Here is a 23,034-nt window from a genome sequence, read left to right as displayed (position 1 = left end):
ATAAGCATACAATTTAAGTTGAAAAATCAACTTTGAGTGAAGAAGCAAATAATCAGAGTGCCTAATTAGCATGGCACTGAAGGGGTGATTTTAAAGAGGGGCAAGGGACAGGGCTTGGCATGCCCATGGGGATATGGCATGCACCCCGTTTGGCGTGACCACTTCTCGTCTTGCACTCGTGATGTCAGTTGACTAAAAAACGTTATAAATAGGACGGCAAAGAGATGAAGATTGACTAGAGTCTGAGCACCTTATTTTATTCAAGCAACTTGTTTTTGCTTATAGAGTTTATTAAAGTTGCATCACCATGTATGCAGGTACCAGTATTGTCCTCTCGCTGGAGACCGAGTGGTTCATGTTACAGACCTGACCGAAACCACCTGTGTCATACTGTATAGATGGTGTGACTATGAGGACCAGTCAGAAGCCACAGTCGTGGAGATCAGATTCTGATTGGGTCTTCACAAATGGCAAATAGAAAGCTTCTCCACATTAGGTGGTAATGCTGCTTTAATTAAATAAAGAACATTATTTGGAGGAGTTTCTATTTCCATCTATTCATATATCTGGATGACCCTCTTTTATCAATACACATATGCAAAGTTAACTAATATCATTTTAAAAGGATACATTCAGACGGAACTAAAAACTTTGTTTTGGGTGGGATTAAGCGAGATATGGTAATAAGAAAATTTCACTTACCTGTATTTCCTCCAGTCCAGCGGGATCCACAAAGCCTGTAATGGGACATTTTTAAATGGTTAGTGGTGCTGTTAAGCCAAATGAGGAGTTTTGCTTTAAATTCTCCTTTAACGGTTACATCACTGTGCATGTGGATCTGATATCACTCTAAAAAAAATCTTTATATTATTTTAATTATTTTTTTTTTTACCCCTAATCTATTCAATAGAGGAGGGAGTAAACAGCCAAAACAGCAAAAAAAAAAAAAAAAAAAAAGCTACAACTGCTTAACAGCGGCTGCCTTCCCTTCAAGCATCCCCTGCAGATTCAAAGCTCCCAGCTCCTGAATGGTCCCCCTTATAGGAAGCAGATGCAATGTATCCATCTCCTGGTCCCAGCGATTGCTTCGAATTGTGGGCATGGGTTAACCTGAAGGGATCTGAGATCATTGGGGTGCTTGGGCTTCACAGCAATTACTCCCTTAGGTCATGCCACTAATTAGCAATAATTGCAAGAACAAGGAAATGGATGCAGGGTCTGCACATCTGTTTCCAGTAGAGGGCAAAAGGCCTGCAATTGAAGGTAGTCCCGGGTTTAAATAGTGGACCCTCCATTTAGCAGGGGTGGCTTACAGATTTTTTTTTTTATGCAAGATGACAATGCGACCCCTCATTTTCTTGTTCATTATAAAGTTGAGAGGCCATGTTAGAACTCAAATAAATCCTGCATTATCTATTAAATAAGTGGGAGGCACTGTGCAGTTTTGAGCTCACATGGAACTACTAGTCCCAGTATAATCTCCCATTGACTTTCAATTCGCCAGTAGGTCAGAGACACACACTGTCTACCTCCTGAAAAAATACTATGCTTCCACACTGGCCTATCTCTTCAATCAGAGGTAGACAACCTGCGGCATCCTGAAATGGAAGGTTATTCAATCATAAATAGATAATTTTTAGGATTCTGAATCCAATTTAAAACACCGGAGAGTAGTAAAAGGGCTTTAACTAAACAAAGAGGAAGCCGAGTGAAACGCAAAACCAGGTGGAACGCATAGTCTGGAAGCCACGTGGAACGCAGGTGGAACGCATAGTCTGGAAGCCACGTGGAACGCAGGTGGAACGCAAAGGCTTCGGAACGCACAGCCAGGTGGAACGCATAGTCTGGAAGCCACGTGGGACGCATAGGCTTCGGAACGCACAGCCAGGTGGAACGCACAGCCTAGAAGCGTTTTGACAGCTTCCAAGAGAGACGTAATAAATTGCAAGAGGAGACATAACTGCCGCTGATGTGACTGAGTAACACCAGGTAATAACATCATACAGGCTGTTATTATATGACGTCTGCATAAGGATTTTGTTGGCAGGAACACATTGGAATCATGCAAGCAGGCCTGTGCCATGGTGGTGCTGCCCATAGCAGCTCATTAGCTTTTAACTAATTTTAATTTGGATGTAGCTATTGCTAGAGCGCCTTTCTGTATTCATTCATAACTCTGCCTTGTCCCTGCCCCCTTTTGCTTGTGGGTAGAAATAGAACAAAGTGCAGGGGGTATAACAAGCCCTAGGCACTAATGGCTAGTGATAAAGATATACATATATATCTAATATATAAATTGCACACATTCCAATCTATTTATTATACACATTAAATAGTAATTTCCTGTGCAAAGAGAAATCACTACTCAAATGCAGCGTCCAAAGAAAATTCTAGCTCTGTGTCCAAATAACAGGACGCAGATTCAATTGCCTGACACCTAAGAAGGATTCCCTGAAGTATGTGAACATTGTATGCACACAAATTGCAACTCCAGCCGGCACCTATTCCTGCAAGTGTTGCAGATATCTGTAAAGAAAGGTATCGCGCAGCCTGGTGTAATCATCACTTAATATAAATAAAAATATAATGGAGAAAACACATGACAAAACAGAAATACATGGTTAGATAAAATACTGAACATCTTATATCAAAATATACTTGTGTGTATGTATGTGTATGTGTGTATATATATATATATATATATATATATATATATATATATAGAAAAGTAAATAACAGGTGGCAGCTCACCGCTTGCACTATTTTGATAGGGTGCCTAGCTAAATCCTCCTATGAAGAGAGAATAGTACAATACACAAAGTTCTGCACTCTCCATTTAAAGCTGAAACCAAAATATTGCTTCCTTTCAGTCTTGTAACAGGACCTTTTTCAAGGACATATAACAACAGCACAGTGCAAGGACTTCTGCTTACCCTTATTTCCCATACTTCTTTACTCCCAACACCTGAAGTAATCAGGTTGGGAATCAAGGGGTGTGTTCAACTTTTAAAAACATATACACAAATTTGCAGCAAAAAGCACCCAAAAATCACAAGGTCAGAACATAGTATAACTTTCTAAAAAATAATCGAAAATGTAAGATGATAATAACTACAAAGTAACTAGCATTGTACTGACATAATTTCAAACTGGACTGGACTTTGTATCAACACAGTTGTCAATTAATGACACATATGGAATTTCCTACCACGCTCAATCAGGCTTTCCCACAGCCTTCAAATGTTTAGATGCTCTTTGAAAACCCATCTCTTTTTTAGAGGTGACTTTATCCCCGATAACACTATTCACACTAATACACCCTCACAACTATCCCAATCTCCACTCTGAGCCACACTGGCTCCTCTTGTTTCAGATGTGCCCTCTTCCACTTAGAATGTAAGCTCTGTAATGAGCAGGGTCCTCCATACCCTTTGTTTTCATGTCGCCATTAATTTTGTCTGTTCTTGTTTTAAGTATTTACTGTTTTATGTATGTCCTTGTTTTCTGTACTGTACGGCGCCTTACAAATCTACGATAATAATAATAATAATGACATACTCCTTTAGCTGAATAATTATACAGGAGAGAAAGCAGTGAGCTTCAAAGGATCATGTCCCAGTAATAATACTTTCTGCTGGGGGAAAAACAATTACAAATCTTCTATATTGTACACACTACATCCGATATCAACAGAGTTAATTTTGTCAGTTAAATCCCATATAGCTATATGCCAGCTGCAGTGACAAACACAAAACTTTAAACATATGTAATATATTGCATATTGTGCTGATTAAATTGTTTGCAAGCAATGCCTCAATGAAAATGGATATTACACAGTGTTATAGTTCTAAGCCATTATTATATATATATTAAATGCATTCTACTACATTGAATGTATCTATCTATATTCATAATCCCTATAGCACTATTAATTAAAAATAAAGCTATAGCTGAAAAAGGAAAACGTGAAGGTATAGTGATGAAAACATAAATACGATTTCCAATTGTCAATCCAAATTATATAAATATCTTTAAACACCCTATAGCTATGTTCTTATACCATTTTATGTGTTGTCTCTTGATTGATCTCCAGTGGCGAAGTCCTGTATAGATCATCATTCAGCTGCTGACTGGAGAGGTGACTGCTGGGAATGGGACATTATACAGTAACACCAGGGGATGTGTCTGGGTGATGACTGTATCATTGTGTGTGTCAGGTTCCTATAAGGTGTCAGGATGTCACTGTCTATTTCTCCATGGAGGAGTGGGAGTATTTAGAAGGACACAAAGATCTGTACAAGGACGTGATGATGGAGAATCACCGGCCCCTCACATCACTGGGTAAGAGGAGGAATAATCACAGTCTTGTCTGTGTGTATATAGATGTGATCACTGTGTGTATAGATACATTGTTTCATGTGTACAGTGTGAGGAAGACGGATCTGGGAGCCACATACACTGATAAAGGAAGGACATTGCTGGGATGTATATGAATACTCTATATGCTGTGATCATTGTATATAGATAGGAATGATCAGTGGCGCACGCAGGGGGGGTTTCTGAGTCTCCAGAAACCCCCCCCCCTGCGCTAACTAAGTGGCTGCTATAGCTGCACTGTCCTATACAGCAGCCGTGGCGATGTCAAAGAAGCGTCCGTGGCGGTGCTGCAGTGTATACAGCACCGCCGCGGACGCTTCTTAGACAGCGCTGCTGCTGCTGTATAGGACAGCGCTGAAAAAACGGAGCGGGGGGTGGGTTTTTTTGGGAGTCGGGGGGGAACCCCCCCCCCCTCCCCCACGACAATCCTCCGTTCGCCCCTGATGATGAGGACACTTCCTAGCATACTGTAACTGTCACTGATTCCCTTTACCGGTGGCTGGGAACACTCCCACTATAAGCAGGGTACTGGAGGCCAGTTCAGGAAACCTTTTTTAAGCTGCCGACACACTGGGGCATATTCAATTGTTGGCGTTACACGGAAAAGTAACCCGGCGGGCGCACTATTGCCGTCATTACGGTAATAGTGCGCGTAATTACCATTATTACGGTACCTCTACTAGTAACCTGGAAATGTTAGCCGGGTGGGTAGTGGGTACTATATCGGGGGAGGAAATGCCACGTATTAGTCACTAGACTGAAAGAATACCATGTCTGGCCGTAGACTCCTTCTCCTTCTCCCTCACCCTATAGCATCGGCAGCCAGTGGAACCGGACACTACAAACTTTCCTGTGCAGGAATGTCACTCCCAGAAGCCTTTTCTCCTCTTTGTTATCACAGTGTTTATATAATCTAACCACATTGATTTCTCTCCAACAGATTTCACTGAGGATACAAAAATATCTGGAGGATTTCACACTCCTATTTTTTCACTGCATTGTATGACTGAGGATCACAGTATTGTTAGAAATATCCAGCCTGAAAAATCCTCATCAACAGATGAACAAAACATGATTAACTCCATGGAGAATATTATCAAGAAACCAACTTCATGTGAAGGAGGAAACCTTACAGACACTGACATTTATACACCCACAGATGATATACAATATACATCTACTCATATTAAGGAGGAATCTGTCTTATGCGAGGGTAGGAATCTCCCACACACTGACATTTATACACCCACATATCCTGCTCTATATATATCTACTCATACTAAGGAGGAATCCATCTCATGTGTGGGAGGAAACATCACAGACACTTCCATATATACACCCACAGATCATACACCATATACATCTACTCATTTTAAGGAGGAATCAGTCTCATATGACGAAAAAAATCTCATCAACACTGACATTTATTCCCCCACAGATCACACACAATATACATCTACTTATGTAAAGGAGGAATCAGTCTCATATGAAGAAAGAGATCTACATTCTAAACTTAATCATAGTGTTGAAGATGGTGAAATGAACAGTAATACACAGTCAAGAAAGAGTTGTGCAGGACATAATATGACTGTATGTAATGCATCAACTTCTATAATTCAGAAACCTGTTCAGGATAGAGATCAGACATATAAATGTTCTGAGTGTGGAATGATATTTACTGTCAATTCTGATTTTCTTAAACATGAGGCAATTCATAGACAGAATAAATCAATTCCTTGTTCTGAACTTGGAAAATGTTTCACTGGAAAAAAGTCATTTTCCTGCTCTGCTTGTGGAAGGTGTTTTACCCAGAAGGCAAACCTCATTAGACATCAGCGTATTCACACTGGAGAGAAGCCATTTTCATGTTCTGTTTGCATGAAAAGTTTTAACCAGAAGTCAAATCTCCTAACACATCAGATGAGCCACACAGGAAACAAGTCATATACTTGTTCTGAATGTGGAAAATCTTTCAACTTTAAATCGGATCTTGTTGTACATCAGAGAATTCATACAGGAGAGAAACCATATTCTTGCACTGAATGTGGGAAATGTTTTGCTCGTAATTCAGCTCTTATTAGACATCATAGGAGTCACACAGGAGAGAAACCATACTTTTGTTCTGAATGTGGGAAATATTTCATAACAGAATCACATCTTAAAATGCATCAGCGAATTCACACAGGAGAAAAATTATTTTCCTGCTCCTTATGTGGGAAACGTTTTACTGGAAACGGAACACTCACTAGACATCAGAAGGTTCATACAGGAGAAAAAAAGTATTCTTGCTCCGAATGTGGGAAATGTTTCACACACCGGTCAAATCTCAAAATTCATCAAATAATTCACACTGGAGAAAAATTTTCCTGCTCTGTATGTTGGAAAGAGTTTGCAGATAAGTCAGGACTTATTAGGCATCAGAAAATTCACACCGGAGAGAAAGCATATTCGTGCACTGAATGTGGGAAATGTTTCATCACAAGCTCAAATCTTAAGGCACATCACAAAGTTCATACTGGAGAAAAGTCATGTTCCTGCTCTGAATGTGGGAAATGTTTTACCGATAAGTCAGGGCTTATTAAACATCAGAAGGTCCACACAGGAGTGAAACCATATTTGTGCTCTGACTGTGGGAAATGTTTCACCACTAAATCGCATCTTATGACACATCAGAGAATTCACACTGGAGAAAAATAATTATCATACTTTTGCCATTCTGCTCCACTAGATGTTTCTGTCCTCCCTGAGCTCATCTTGTAGGAATAAACGTTTTAATAACAACGTGTTAAATAGATATCAAAGGGTTTATGGATAAATATAATCCATATTGTTGCTCTCAATGTGGTAAATATTGTATTAGTAAATCAATTTTTATGGCAACAGAAAATACATGCTGAAGAAGTGCTTTTTGTCATCTGTATGTGGGGAATGTTCAGTTGGCATGAAAATGTTCGTACAGGGGAGGAATCAGAGTCTTATTCTGAAGATGGAAAGTATTTCAGTTTTGGCTCACATCACTCGTAACTACATCTTGTACATCACATAACTCACACTAAAAAGAAACCTTTCTTCTCTGCTATGTGCACACTTCATCATATTAGACATCAAAGAAATTGCACAGGTAGTATTTTGTTCTGAATGGGGGGGAGGGGGGTCCATATTGAGCAATGCTCCAAGAACTAATCTATATTTGTGCTTTGTTTAATTAATTTAAAATAAGTCTTGTTGACAATCAGAATTCATATGGGTATGAATGTGGGTAGTATTTTACATAAACCAATACTGCAAACAAACAGTAAAAAACAGAAAAAAACAGCTATTTAAACACTTATTTATATGCAAGCTGACTTGCTGTATGAAACTGATAATAACGCATTACCTAATTGACAGAAAAAGTTTCAGGCTTATAGAATGGGTCTGTTTTATGGTCACAAAAGTGTACTCATATTTTTACATCAAATAAATTAAGTATTGCAAAAAATAAAAGGAAAAAAAGGCTCCTCCTAGTGCAATACTCCAATTCTTGCAGCCTTATTTCATGCAATAAAAATTGCGAACCTACCATATGAATGGTGACATTCAGCTCATTTGTGTAGTATGATGATCCAGTGTATCTCATAAGACTCTGCTCCATATATCCAAGGACGTTAACATAAAACTAACAGAGAAGATGAAAGGATTGCAATATTGCCTTTTTCTAGCCAAACACCAGTGCAAAACCACACTAATAAGGTGTATTTTTACCAGATAATCTCCTTTTTTACAGCATATTTCCATAATTAATCTAAAGATCCAATGTGGACACCAACTTCCCATAAAATAGAATCATTCCAAACTCTGTACAATTCACCAGTGGTGAATAAATAAATTGCCTACATACCTGCAATCATTTATTAAGATGTATATCTCCTTTCGTGGAACTTTTTAGTTTCAAACTTCTTTAATGTTGCACTTATTGTGAACTCCAAAATAAATATAAAATAATAACATAGTGTAATACCCTTAAAAATGTATTATATTAAAAAATATATTGCACATACATCAAAAATTCTTGAGACAAAGACTTATCTGATCATTTTCTATTGAGGTTTTCCTGGAACATTGTGAAGACATCTTATCACCATGAGGTCCATACAAAACAGCATCCACGAGGAGGACTGGGCCTCAGAAGTGTCCCCAATACATTTCCTTTTTCTATAGGACTTCCCCATGGGTAATAACACTGTATTCAGTTCTTGACAAAAACACGTTTTGTGTATTTTTTATATTCTTTATATTTTCAGGAAATGAACAAGTATCTAAATGTGGTCGCTGAATACCGAAAAATGGCCAGAAATTTTACGACCCACAGATAGCATCTCCTGCATGACCTCTCATTTTTTAAGACATTCTGACCAAGTTTTCTGTACAAGGCATGCTACAAACGCTATGAAACATAGTGCCAGAGCACTGGCAGATAGGATGGTCATTTTAGACAAGTAGATAGACGAAGGCGGGCTGCACCTTGAAGAAAAATGGTGAGAGAAAGACGAATGCTGTCTAATGTTAATAATATAGGACCTGATTCATTAAGGAAAGTAAGGCAAAAACAAGGAGTACATTTTCTCCTGGACAAAACTATGTTACAATGCAAGGAGTGAAAATTTGTTTTTTATTTTGCATATAAGTTAGAAACTGTCTGTTTTTCATTTAGCACACAAATACTTGATAGCTTATTTGTACATTGAAATTGAAAGTTCATCTAGGACATGCCCTAACCCAAATATAAATCTGTTATCACATTTTAAATGCATTCCCCTCCAATGCAACATGGTTTTGCCAAGGTGCAAAGTTACTTTTTGCTTTACTTTCCTTAATGAAAGGCCCTATATTATTAACATTAGACAGCATTCGTCATTGAAAGTGAAGCGGAGAGCTCGTTAGACGGACAGCAGCACCAGTAGACATTTAGACAAGTAGATAGACAAAGGTGAGTTGCACCCAGAAGAAAAATGGTGATAGGAAGACTACACACACTATATTGGTAATGTTTGACAGCATGCACCATAGAAAGTGAAGAGGCAATAATTAGAGCTCATTAGATGGTCATCTGCAGCATCAATAGACATTTTAAACAAGATGATAGACCAAGGCCATAATGTCATATATTGCAAGATGGAATTGTCCTTGGGACCCATATGTTAAAAAGGACATGCACATAGACTAACAAACCAAACAGTGACTGGGACTGCCACTTTTGTGGCTGAAGAGCTGAACATTTTGGTTATTGGTTGCTTAACTGGAGAATATGGATTTTAACAATTTACTAATGGGCATATGGCTAACAGATCAGCATCCTCATTCTCATCACAGATGTCTAGATCAATTACATTTTTAGTGTAGAAAAGAAGATACACCAAGTAAGTAACCATTAGGCAGCAGCGGCAGTATCAGAGCTCATTAGACGGACAACAGTGACATCAGTCATTTAACAGATGATGCTAGACCAAGGTCATAATGTAAAACTAAGAGGGAATTATCCTTGGGCACTCCCACACACCTATATGCTAAAAAGGAAATGCATAATTTAACAAACCCAGCACTTTACCGAGAGGGACTATCACTTATGTGGCTGAAGTGCTTGATTTGTTTGAGCCTCCACAAAAGAGAAACATTTGTTAGATAATGGGGATTTAGCTACCAGTGGTCATCGTCCTCAATGGTGACACTGTCATCACCCTCATCACAGATGTCTAGATTAACTAAATTGTTATTTTACAAAAGAAGATACACCAGGTGGGTAACCGTTAGGCAGCATGTGTGACACATTGTAGAGGGACATGTTTATTTCCTACACACACCATGTCTGAGCTTAGGAGCTTACCATGAAACGTGCCGTGCCTAAATTCCAAATACAGATGCTCACTTGCTGAAGAAACGGGCAGATCTAGAATTTTGTTTTAGGGTGCGCGATTTAGTCTCCGCCTCCTTTTTGACAGGTGAGGCTGTCTGCAGCCGCTTACTATGTGCAGGTCTATTTGGCAAAGACAGGCAGGCAGAGTATGCTGCCCGGCTGCTCTGATTGTGTTTAAAACACAATCAGAGCTTCCGGGCAGTTTTCTCTGTCTACCTGTCTCTGCCGTCACAGACCTACACATGGTATTCGGCAGTAGACAGCACGCCCCCTCCCCCTTCCCTAGATCCGCCAGTGTGAAGAAATATAAAGTTTTGTCAAGCAATGAGCATGATGCCAAAGAAAAATTCTGGGCACACAGCTCCTCAGAGCTGCCAGACAACCACAAGAGTGGCCATGCAGCACAAAAGCGACATCCGAAGTGGAAGTTGTGATAAATGGTGAAGGACAGTCATGGTTGTCAGCAGCTGACCGTCTTAAGATATCTACAATGACTAGTTCATCTTTCACATCTCAACCTTCCACTATATCTCCTCATTTCAACCTAACTACACAACCAGTAGCTGCACAGAAATACCAGTCACCAATGGCTGCTTCAGTATCAGTGGTTGATCATGTTTCCACGTTACTGGAGCCACATTAACGCTTTCCTTTCTTTACCACCTACAATTGTTATTGTGCTAACTTATGTATCAATTGTTCCACAAACCTCTTAGATTGTAAGATCATTGGGGCAAGACCATCTTTACCATGTTCCATGTCATTGTAAGCTATCATCATCACCGTCATTTATTTATGTAGCGCCAGCAAATTTCCGTAGCTCTTTACAATTGAGGAGAAACAGCAATAAACAATATTGGGTAATACAGAAAAAAAGGTAAGCGGGCCCGGCTCACAAGTTTACAGTCTATAGAGCTATTTATTTATTTAACAAGGTGCTTTATTTATTAACACTTATTTGTATAACACCGCCATATTATACAGTGTTTTCCATAGAAAACTGAAACGTTCACATCATTCCCTCCCCCAGTATAAATTACCTACCACCTTGGCACAGCAGTAACCTTTTCTGGTGCTCAGCAGATCAAAATCACATAGTGAGAAAAACATTGTAGAAAAGACTTGCAAAGCATTATAACTCATAGACATTTGCTAGGGTGGCAACTGGCCTGGGGCAGGGAAGGCACAGGTGAGGTGAAATGAGAATGCATTGTGCGCTGTGTGAATAACGGAACATGGAGGTGAGTCTTTGATGAGCAGTAGTGTCATACAGGTGCGGAGCACCTACCTGCGGCTATAAGATCTACCCCGGTGCAAATGTGCTTTGCCAGATATTCCCAGTGGAACATATGTTCAAATAATAACAGAGATTTATTAAGTGACTATAAAAAACTTACTAACAATAAAAACAAATCGCCATTAAGTGATGATATAGTTAATACTTAGATACAAATAGTGATCAGTAAGGGAGCCCTGTTGTCTCATTTCATTTCGGACACCTGATTTCTTTGGAGAAGACTTCTGGGCATCAGTTTATTTTCTTGTGATTCCAGTGTGAGGCTGGTCTTTCTTTGTTTCACTCATTCTTATATAGAATTTATCCTAAAGACGGCTCCCTTGATCATGACCATATAAGGTAATAATACAAATGTACATATATGATTTGCTTAGCACAGCATACCAGCTATGGCTACATCATTCAAGTAGAAACAATAATATACATTGAAAGTATATTGCCACCTAAAAAGCACATTTCTGTTTAACCCCTGCACCAGATTATTGAGTCTATCCCTGATTAGCACCATTCTCATCTACTGATTACTTGTTTACCTGACCTTAGCTTCCATTCCTGACCACCACCTGTCTGCCACCTACAACTGTGACCCCGGCTTCTATTCTGATCATCGCTCTTGATCGCTGTTTGCCATCTCTAACCTGCATGCATCCGTTTCTGAAATTTGTCCAATGAGGCTGTGTACCTGACCCCGCTATTACTTGACTCCCGGTACTTGCATTTCACTGAAGCAGGTATAAGTTTGTAGTGTAGAGAGCTGTCTGCAACCAGAGCTCACTGCTTTACCGGTACTGTGTTCCTGCTGAGCATTCTGTATCACTATACTCTGTGCTTGAAACTTGCTGTGTTGCTCTCTGTCTGAGTTTCCAGCATTACCAGTGCCCATGGAAGAATTATATTGCCCATATATCCGACTCTACATGAACACCAAAATGTGTAATAAGCCTCAGACAGGAAGTATTCAGGGATCTTTGAAAATTCGAGGAGGGAAACAGAAGGCAAGACTGATACACCATGATGAGAGCTTTCTAGTGACGGATATATACAGGCATTCTAGAGACCACTATACAATACAAGAATCATCCTAGTTAAAAAGCTGGGAGGTATGTGTGGTAGTGTATGGGGACCAGAATAAGCACTTTACAAATATGTATGTGAGAGATAGCAGCTGCTACATGAACTGTTTACTGCATAGCAAACAGGAAGTACATAACACAACAAGATATTCATGCGCCTTGACAATATATGTATCTCGTTGTCTACATCTACCGGGACAAAGTAGTTCCTGTCAAAAACACTACACTCCTTCCTTTATAGGCAAGAAACAATAATTCAACATGCAATAACAAGGTAATAGTAACTGGAATGTGCTTTATTGTTCTAATCACCATTGCAAAATAACAGATAAAGTCTTTCGGGTGATCTTCTATTTCTCTCTGGGTAATGATTATGAAACCCCAATGAAAGCCTAACTGACTGTGATTCTTCTTGAGGAACTGAACTCACTGCTGGTGCATTTGCAGACCCAAATTCTTGTTGAGTGCTTGGTGAAGTTGTTAACATTCCCCTTGGAGCATCCTTTGAGATGAGTGTCTTTGGTGTGACATCTTACGTATGCCCTGCCGTGCACACAGCCTGTATTGGGCATGGCTCTGTAACCGGGTGTGCAACCTCCTTTCTTTGTCTAGATCTGGTGTACATGACGTTGCCATGTATTTTCCCTATGTCCACCGTGTACATTACAGGCCCAGACCTAGTGGCTATTACTCCATGTTGCCATTTATCGACTCTAAAATCACATGTCAACACTTCTTGGCCAACTCTAAAATTTCTGGTCGGTTACAGGTACATGTGTTTGAATTCTTAGTCATGCACCTTCTGGTGCACATAGGGTTTCAATAAATCCCAGCATGATCTTGGGTTCCTTTTGAGGAACATCACTGCAAGTGACTATCCAGTAGTTGCATGTTCTGCATTACAGAACACAAATAGGAAGTTCTCTATTTTATGTTGTGATCCATAAATGGCTCTTTTAAATATTTGGACGATCCTCTCTCCCAAACTGTTAGTAGCTAGGTGATCCGGTGCTGAAGTGAAGTGTATTATACTATTCTCTCTTATTAATTTCTGATATTCTTCCAAGATGTATTGTTGTCTGTTATCACTTTAAATCTGCTCAGGCAACCCATTTCTGAAATATATTTTCGCAAGACAACTATGTTCTTTCAGAAGTAGTTTTGACTTTATCTTGTGGACCTCAGGCCACTTGGAATGCACATCCACTGCAATTAGATACATGTGGTCCATCAATAAGCCAGCAAAGTCATTATCAACCTGTTACCACAGTGATGAAGGTCATTCCCAAGGGTGTAATGGGAAAGGTGAAGGTGCATTCTGGGTTTTGTAACACCCTTCACAATCTTTAGTCAGGGTTTTAATCTGCCGTCAATTTCTGGCCACCTGTTAGGAACTTACCTGCTCCACACACTAGCTTAGTGTCAGAGCAACAGTTTATTCACCCCAGCGTCTGACTCTTGTAAACCTCTCTGCTTGTGTCTTCTGTCTCCCTGTTTTTCACCCTTTGCCTGCCTGACTGCGTCCTTTGGTATCTCCTAGCCCTTTGGTATCTAACCTCGGCATATACCTTCTGACTTCGATCTATGTGACAGGCCTATCAAAATGGGATCTCCCTTGGTACTACACGGACAGACTAGTGCAGAGGTGGGCAAACCAGTCCTCAAGGGCTATCAACAGTTCATGTTTTTAGGATTTCTTTAATCATGCACAGCTGAGTTAATCTATTTGGCTGGGTCAGTAATTATCCCAGCTGTTTCTACAGACAGAAATCCTAAAAACATGAACTGTTGGTAGCCCTTGAGGACTGGTTTGCCCACCTCTGGACTAGTGTATCAGACCAAGATAACTCTTGTCAGCCCATCTACCCACATACAAGAAAGGTAAACTATGGAACTTTTCTCCTACCCCTTTCTCCAATACAGTCTCCTTCTCCTTGACTCCCTTACATTCCCCTGCCCTCCACCCCCTACTTTGGAATCTTCAGCAATTTTAATGTGTTTCCTACTTATCTAATATATACATATATTTCTCATTGTATATTTTGTTTATTATTTGCCAAATGTACTTACTGTTCAACTGAGATTGCACTCCCCCACCCCTTTTATATTTCCTTTTTTGGTCGGGAGCACCTAAGTTATTATCTTTGAAAATACCTGAGGAAGTATTTCTTAAAAAAAAGAAAAAAAAGAAAGGAAACCTGTGACAAGAGTTTTCGACTACTACAATGTCCAAGGAGCCTGCTCTGCTCAAGAACAGGCAGATAATGGATGACTATTGATAAGCCTGACCATTATTTTGGATTGCATTTACAAATAAAATCACTGGTTTACGTTAAGGAGGATTTGAATACAACCAGGAAGTCAAGTGGAACGCACAGCCAGGAAGTCAGGTGGAACGCACTACCAGGAAATAAGGTGGAACGCACGGACAGGAAGTCACGTGGAACACAAAGACCGGAAGTGCTTTGTTATCATTATCAACGAGTGCAAGAGGCATTTAGGAGATACTACTGGTAATATACATGTGAGTAGCACCAGATAATGACATTTATTATAAGCTGTTATTATTTCTCCGTGTCTTGTCATTTACTGCACATAATGCTACAGAAGCAAGACTATTCATCATTTCTCCCCCAGATAACAGGCAGGGTCAGAGTTTCTTTGTATCTCTGTGCTAAGGTAGGAAACAATCACATTCCCCATAGATAAGAGTGGGGAAAGGGAAAGACAGAAAGTGGGAGAGACACTAATAACTGGATGTATGGAGGGCTTGGGGGTACCTACTGTGCTTATCTGGATGTAAACTACATCATGAAAGAGAAACATGGGTAGGTGAGCTAATAGAAAAGAGGGGGCAAATAAAGTTTAGTTTTCTTTATTTCTCACTAAATATTAATGAATGATTTTCACAATTTTTGGGGTGAGGCTCTAATTAAACAACCCTTTTCCCGACTTCCTATACTTGTTGTGGAGGGGTCCTCTGCTCTGTTACAGTGTGTCACAGTCACAGGAGGGGTCTGACAGGTGGACTGATACAACAGTAGGCTCTTGAATGGACAAGTGACCTGGCCAATGGCGTTTCTTGTTGTCTGTTTTATCCTTTAGCTCTCCTACAGTATTGCAGCAGAGGTCTCACAATAAACACAGAGCCCTACTGCACTGAGGACACTGAGGGTGCCAGGAACCCTCAAGAACATTCTAGTTTGTGGGTAAGAGGAGTTATGTAGGTGACCGCCCAAAATGTGAGTCTATCCTCACTTGTATGTCACTCCTGCACAGGGTGAGACCTTGCTTTAGTCCTGAACGTGATGTTGCCGCCTCATGACTGCAGCAGTCTGTGTTAAGGTGCTACTTCAGTACTTGGCAGGCTGCACCAGGCCAGTCATTGTGAGCCTTCAGCTCACTTGTCAGACTTGTTGCTACCACATCATGTGACTTCACACGGCCGACAAATGGTGCTGCTCGTCGGAATCATTTGAAGTATAATATCAAGTATAATATGTTGTTGTATATTGGGTACAAGCAGACCAGAGTCCACTCCCATACTTTTCACTTTGTTCCGTAGACTTTGCAGCTGAATATTTTTGGGATGCCCACTAATGACTCGAATGACTCTACTGCATCCACCGTGTCTTCTACTTCTAATTCAGTATTCTATTTACTCGCACCTTATGTCCCAAGCAGACTCTTAAAACAACTTTGCTTTCTTCACTTTCGCTTTCTCTCTCTCACCCCTCCTGTTTTTCTGGCCCTGTCATTATTTTTTGTTACCGAGGTATTACTGTATTATGGATAAATGACTAATGCTTAGTGGGCAGTTCGGCATGTGGGGTAACTAGTGTTACTATGAGCGACATTAAGTAACTATACGGTCTAGGTCATTAGATGTGTACTTGAAGGGGGTTATCTTCTAAATGGTAAAGTTTTCCCCTAGCTTCTGTTTTTAGCTAATGTATTTTCTGTTTCTAGATTGACCAGTATGGTCGCATAAAAGTTAAACCCATGTAAAAGGCAGAGAGTCCTATATAAATCATCATTCAGCTGCTGACTGGAGAGGTGACTGCTGGGAACAGGACATTATACAGTAACACCAGGGGATGTGTCTGGGTGATGACTGTATCATTGTGTGTGTCAGGTTCCTATAAGGTGTCAGGATGTCACTGTCTATTTCTCCATGGAGGAGTGGGAGTATTTAGAAGGACACAAGGGTCTGTACACGGACGTCATGATGGAGAATCACCGGCCCCTCACATCACTGGGTAAGAAGAGGTTTAGTCAGACCCGTCTTTGTATATAAAAGGTGTTATCACTGTGGGTATAACATAAATACATTGTTACATGTGTGCAGTGTGAGGATGAGGTATCTGGAAGTCACATGCAGTGACAGAGAAATGACTTAGCTGGGCTGCATATCCATAGTATATGATGTTAGTATTGTATATCACTGACTCCTATTACCCCCACTTAGTACTTACCTGTCCTGGTAACTCAGGACATTCACACTAATACCAGGGAACTGTAGACCAGTGCAGGAAACCTTTCTTAAGCTGCCCCCCACACAGTCAAATTTTGACTGATTAATTTGTTCAATTCAACTAAATTGACCAACCATTGTACTATGTTTGGCCCCATTCTAGGAAATCATAATGCTATCCACTAGTATGGAAACTCAGATTGGCTGTTCTTTCGTGGGATCTTATGGGAAATCTTCAAGCCATCTAGAGCACTTGTTAGATGTTGGAATAGTTAGAAGTTTGACTATAACTGGTTTTGCTTGTTTATTGGACCATTTTCTATAGGGCCAAGCCTGTGTTCTTCAGTAACAAGTATTGAGATGGCAGATGTACATCTAATGTTAGTCATCTTGCACAGAGTTGCACTAAAACGTCCCCTTTAACATTTATTCAGCATTTCAGTTATCCTCATGTTGTTGTTTTTCAGTGGTAAGAAATTACTCTTCCAGATGATGAATTTGTTTCTCAGAGTGATGCATTGTTGTAAAGTCAGCCTATAGTGCACTGATAGAATCTTCTGATTCTGATATTCTGTAAGCATGCACTGACAAGTCTTGTTTGAGGTCTGTCAGGGAGGTTTGTAATTTTTCCAGTAATGCTCCAGACACCTCTGTAGTTGTTTTTTTGTACTTAAGTGATGGAGCGGCTCTATCCATCACTAGCTGATTGACGTCACCAACTCCACGAGTGGGACAACTTGTGGCAATTTACTCCTATCTTGTCAAATGTTCACCAGACTTTGATGCACTTTCTGTACATTATTAGTTTAGTCCCTTTATGCCGAGTGGGTCAGTTATGTTGCTCTAGGCAGCTAGCGCTCTGAGATAACATTGGGTTGATACATGCTGAAGTCAGAGCCTCCTAGCTCATAGGCACCATGAAATTAAGCTTTCTTTAAGGTTTTAATTACATTGCTTTCCAGTATGCACAGCGGCTCCCCTTTGTTTGCACTTAGGACAGGGCACAACTTCCATTGTACAACTCTAAACAGACATAATAATCCATAATGTGGATATATTGTGTGAGTAAGCCACTGCCTGTAATTCTCCAAATGAGTAATGTATATAGTAGATTCCCTACTAAACTATTAATACTTTTTAACTGGTGGTTTAGATAGCCAAACGTGGTTACACAATGTATAAATGATGTTAATACATTGACATACGTGGTGAATCCTAAATCTCATATACTGTATAGTTGTCAGAGCTGGCTATGTATAGTGTCCTCCTGTCCCAAAGAAACACAGGCTATGTTGTTCTGATAATAAATATACAGTTTGTGCACCCCAGTGTGTGGGTGTCTGAAATAGCTAAGCAGACTTGTTGCCCACTGTTCCGTGTAAGTGAGGTCCATAATTCCGGCATCGGGATCTAGGTAAATGAAGGACTCGCTGTCTCTTCAACTATTTTATTACAAGTAAAGGTTGCGCTTACATATAGTGTCCTTTCAGTTGAGCATAAAATAGTAGTCAGTGGTAAATCACAGTCTCTCTGTGCTTCTCCTTCTTGGTCTGTGTGATGTCAAATTTAGCAAGCATTAGGAACGATGTTGCATTTCCACAGAATGTCCATTCCACAGAATGGTGGGTTTAAATTCAGGTCTGATCCAAACATGGTGAGAAATATATTGCATTTGGTCAGGTGTTACTGAACAGTGGACTATTTTAAAATATACAGTGTTGGGTTTTACAGAGATAAATAATACAAGTAGAAGTCTGTATATGTGTCTGTGTTACTGGGCTGTAGGAGTGAGGGAAGAGTAGAGCAGGAAATCACCTTATGAAGATGGTTATAGTCATAGAGTTGGCAGTTGTTTTTATTATTATCCTTTATTTCCGCAGTGCTGTACACAATACAAACACTAGACCATACTGGGTAAAAGTACAGAACAATAAACGAATAATACCAAGACTTCAGGAACTCCAGGCACGGCTATTGTAGTGAAGTTGGAGCAGAAGACTAGGTATAGAGACAGGAGGGAAGAGGGCCCTGCTCGTAAGAGCTTACATCCTAAAGGGAGGGTAAACAGGCATCAGGCACAGAGTGGTGTCAGTAGAGGGGATATAGCACAGGAGGAGTGAATAAAGAGGCCGGGAAGACACAGGAGATAAGAACGAGCGTTAGGTGGATGGCTGGTAGAGTTGTATTTGTTCTGCTAGACTACACTTCCTCCTCTGTCACCCTATAAAATCTGCAGCCCGTGGAGCAGACTACAAAGAGTCCTGTGCATGAATGTCATTCACAGGAGCCTTTTCTCCTCTTTGTTATTCTAGTGTGTCTACAAAATAACCACAATGCATTTATCTCCAACAGATTTCACTGATGATGCAAAAATATCTGGAGGATCCCACACTCGTATTTCTTCTTCGGATTGTATGACTGAGGATCACAGTATTGTTCTAAATATCCACACTGCAAAATCATTAACAGAGAAACAAAAGATCAACTGTATGGAGAATGTTACTGAGATACCAACTTCATGTAAAGAGGGAAACCACACCAACTCTGACATTTATCCACCGACAAATCATACACAATATACATCTACTTATATTAAGGAAGAATCTGTCTCATGTGAATCAAGAAACCTCTCATACACTGACATTTATACCCTATGTTCATCTTCTCATATTAAAGAAGAATCAGCCTCATATGAAGAAGGAAATATTCTACACCCTGACAGTTATACCCCCACAGATCATGCACTGTGCAGACCTACCGATATTAAGGAGGAATCTGTCTCATGTGATGAAGGAAATCTCACAGACTCTGACATTTTTACACCCACAGATCATACACATTATACCTCTATTCAAATTAAGGAGGAATCAGTTTCATGCGAAGAAGGAAATCTCACAGAGTCTGAAATTTTTACACCCACAGATTATACACAATATAAATCTCATGTTAAGGAGGAATCTGTCTCATGTGATGAAGAAAATCTCAGCGACGTTGACATTTATACAACTTCAGATCATATACAATATACATCTATTCATATTAAGGATGGTTCAGTCTCGTCTGAAGAAGAAAATCTAGTCACTACACCTACTTATAGTGTGCAAGATGGTGAAATGGACAGTAATACACAGACAAGAAATGTCTCTGAAAATTGTACAGGTTATGATATAAATATATTTAATGATTCAAATTCTGTGAATCGTCAAACCTCTCAGAGGGCAAGTAGCATATATAACTGCTCTGAGTGTCAAATCTTTTTTACTGACAATGATGATTTTCTTAAACATGAGGAAATTCATAGACAGAATAAATCTATTCCTTGTTCTGAACATGAACAATGCTCCACTGATGAAAAATCATATTCCTGCACTGTTTGTGGGAAACAGTTTACCCAGAAAGCAAACCTCACTAGACACCAACGCATTCACACTGGAGAGAAGCCATTTTCATGTTCTGTTTGTAAGAAGAGTTTTACCTGGAAGTCAACTCTCATAACACATGAGATGAGTCACACAGGAGAAAAGCCATACTCTTGCTCAGAATGTGGAAAATCTTTTAATTGTAACTCTACTCTTGTCATTCACCAGAGAATTCACACTGGAGAGAAACCATATCCTTGCTCTGAATGTGGGAAATGTTTTATCACTAAATCAATGCTTGTTGTTCATCAAAGAATTCACACAGAAGAGAAACCATATTCTTGTTCTGAATGTGGAAAATGTTTTAACAGTAGCGCGCATCTTATTAGACATCGGAGAATTCACACAGGAGAGAAACCATACTCTTGCTCTGAATGTGGGAAAGGGTTCATCACAAAATCGAATCTTAAGACACATCAGAGAATTCACACTGGAGAAAAGTTGTTCTCCTGTTCTGTTTGTGAGAAATGGTTTAAGGAGAAAGCGGCTCTCACCAGACATCAAATGGTTCACACAGGAGAGAAACCATATTCTTGCTCTGAATGTGGGAAATGTTTTGCAGCTAAAGCAACCCTTATGACCCATCAGAGATACCATTCTGGAGAAAAGTCATTTTCTTGCTCTGTATGTGGGAAATGTTTTACTGATAAGTCAGGGCTCATTAGACATGAAAGAGTTCACACAGGAGAGAAACCATATTCTTGCTCTGAATGTGGGAAATGTTTCTCCACTTCAACACATCTTATAACGCATCAGAGAATTCACACTGGAGAAAAGGCATTTTCTTGCTCTTTGTGTGGGAAATCTTTTACTGATCAATCAGGGCTCACTAGACATCACAGGGTCCACACATTACCATATTGTTGTTTTGAATGTGGGAGAAGTTTCCTCAGTAATGCCAGTCTTGTTAATCATCAGCAAATTCACACTGGAGCAAATGCAGGAAATACTGAACCTTAACAAAAACACTGTAGTCATATATTGAAAAATCTTAATTGAATGGACTTATTCCAGGGCTGTATAAATTCCAGGAACCAGATTGAAAATGTGCCTAAAAGATTACTGCTGGCAAGTTACCTTTTTCAAATAATTTACGTGGTCAATGAATGAATTTCCTTCCTATCCCCTAGATTAGATGGACTGGCTGCTGAATTCTACATTATTTTGCCCACCCCTGACTTTTTTATAAAACTTTATACAGTTATCCTACTATATAAACATGTCTCAAAACACAGAGCTACCTAATAGACAACAAGTAAAAGGAAAAACATGGAATAGTGTATAAGGGCTTGATTCATTAAGGAACTTAGGCAAAAAATTGAGTAAGTTTTCCTACTTAAGTTTTCTGGACAAAACCATGTTGCAATGCAACGGGTGTAAATTTGTTTATTATTTTGCACATAAGTTAAATACTGGCTGTTTTTTCATGTAGCTCACAAATATCAACTTTAAATTTCAGTGTACAAAAAATAAGCTATCAAGTATTTGTGTGCTACATGAAAAAACAGCCAGTATTTAACTTATGTGCAAAACAGAAAACTAATTTGCACCCCTTGCATTGTAACATGGTTTTGTCCAGGAGACTTAAATAAGAAACGTCTTCATTTAAGTTCCTTAATGATCAGGCCCCTTGTGATTAAGTAGTTTCTTCGCTGGGTAAGTAATTTTCACCCCTTGCATTGCAACATGGTTTTGTCCAGAAAATTTACTCATTCAATTTCTTGCTAAAGTTCCCTAATGAATTAGGCCCTAAGTGTCCAAAACTCAACTATCAACCATGGATAAATAACAATGTTTATTCCAAATACATGAAAAACCCACGATCAATAAGTGGCAATAAATCAATAATAAAGGAATGAAAAAACAGAAAATTATGACAAATATCATATCGATTGTTAATCACATGTGTGCATACTCCAAATCTATTCATATAGTTGTAATATAAAGAATCACTTTCAGGAAACAAAATATATATATATATATATATATATATATATATATATATATATATATGCATGAACAGAGTCACAGAGTTGCATAACTCCCAGCAGTCCAAATAGAAGAGATAAATACTGTATAAACCAAATCTGCCACTGGTGAAAAGGCAAATGTTATAATGTTATTGATAATAATAACGGTTGTGAGGCACAAACCAACAATTAGGATATGCGGAGTAGCGATCATAAAGCATGTGCAGTCACTTAGCTCCTTACCAGATAATAATCATGGAGAAGAAGTGACCTGTAGCTGAAACGATGCAGATGAAACAGTGCTCTCTCGTGCACAACCTTCACATCCGTAGAGGGAGTAATCCAATACAACTTCCTCCAACAACTTCTCCATGATTACATCAAGGACTTATTCTCCGGTTATCCGGTAAGGAGCTAAGCGACTGCACATGCTTTATTATCGCCACTCCGCATATTCTAATTGGTTTCCGCCTCACAACCGTTGTTATTATCAATAACATTGTATTATTTTGCTTATAACATTTGCCTTTT

The 23,034-nt window shown here is 39.5% G+C and overlaps 3 protein-coding genes across 6 annotated transcripts in view; all 3 read left to right on the top strand.

The window, feature by feature from the left end:
- The window catches only part of LOC142159828 (uncharacterized), a 111,848-nt gene that overhangs the window by 47,940 nt on the left and 40,874 nt on the right, over nt 1–23,034 (top strand). The gene's annotated exons all lie outside the window — the stretch shown is intronic.
- Nucleotides 1,926–7,899, top strand: LOC142159839 (uncharacterized). Of its 3 annotated transcripts, XM_075214635.1 has the most exons (3): nt 3,918–4,138; nt 4,218–4,341; nt 5,318–7,899. In XM_075214635.1, the coding sequence occupies exons 2-3, from the start codon at nt 4,257–4,259 to the stop codon at nt 7,072–7,074; spliced, it is 1,842 nt and encodes a 613-aa protein (XP_075070736.1). In that variant the 5' UTR covers nt 3,918–4,138; nt 4,218–4,256; the 3' UTR covers nt 7,075–7,899. The 3 variants fall into 3 exon arrangements, with proteins under 3 accessions (XP_075070737.1, XP_075070736.1, XP_075070735.1); XM_075214636.1 differs by lacking the exons at nt 3,918–4,138; nt 4,218–4,341 and adding an exon at nt 1,926–1,989; XM_075214634.1 differs by having other exon boundaries at nt 3,918–4,341.
- LOC142159814 (uncharacterized) lies at nt 14,489–21,840 on the top strand. Of its 2 annotated transcripts, XM_075214582.1 has the most exons (3): nt 14,489–15,164; nt 16,610–16,899; nt 19,467–21,840. In XM_075214582.1, the coding sequence occupies exons 2-3, from the start codon at nt 16,815–16,817 to the stop codon at nt 21,491–21,493; spliced, it is 2,112 nt and encodes a 703-aa protein (XP_075070683.1). In that variant the 5' UTR covers nt 14,489–15,164; nt 16,610–16,814; the 3' UTR covers nt 21,494–21,840. The 2 variants fall into 2 exon arrangements, with proteins under 2 accessions (XP_075070683.1, XP_075070684.1); XM_075214583.1 differs by lacking the exon at nt 16,610–16,899.

This window comes from Mixophyes fleayi, chromosome 6 (assembly GCF_038048845.1).
Source record: "Mixophyes fleayi isolate aMixFle1 chromosome 6, aMixFle1.hap1, whole genome shotgun sequence".
In the NCBI taxonomy this organism is placed as follows: domain Eukaryota; kingdom Metazoa; phylum Chordata; class Amphibia; order Anura; family Limnodynastidae; genus Mixophyes; species Mixophyes fleayi.
Note: the sequence above shows the minus strand (reverse complement) of the source record. Positions and strands in the feature narration are given on the sequence as shown.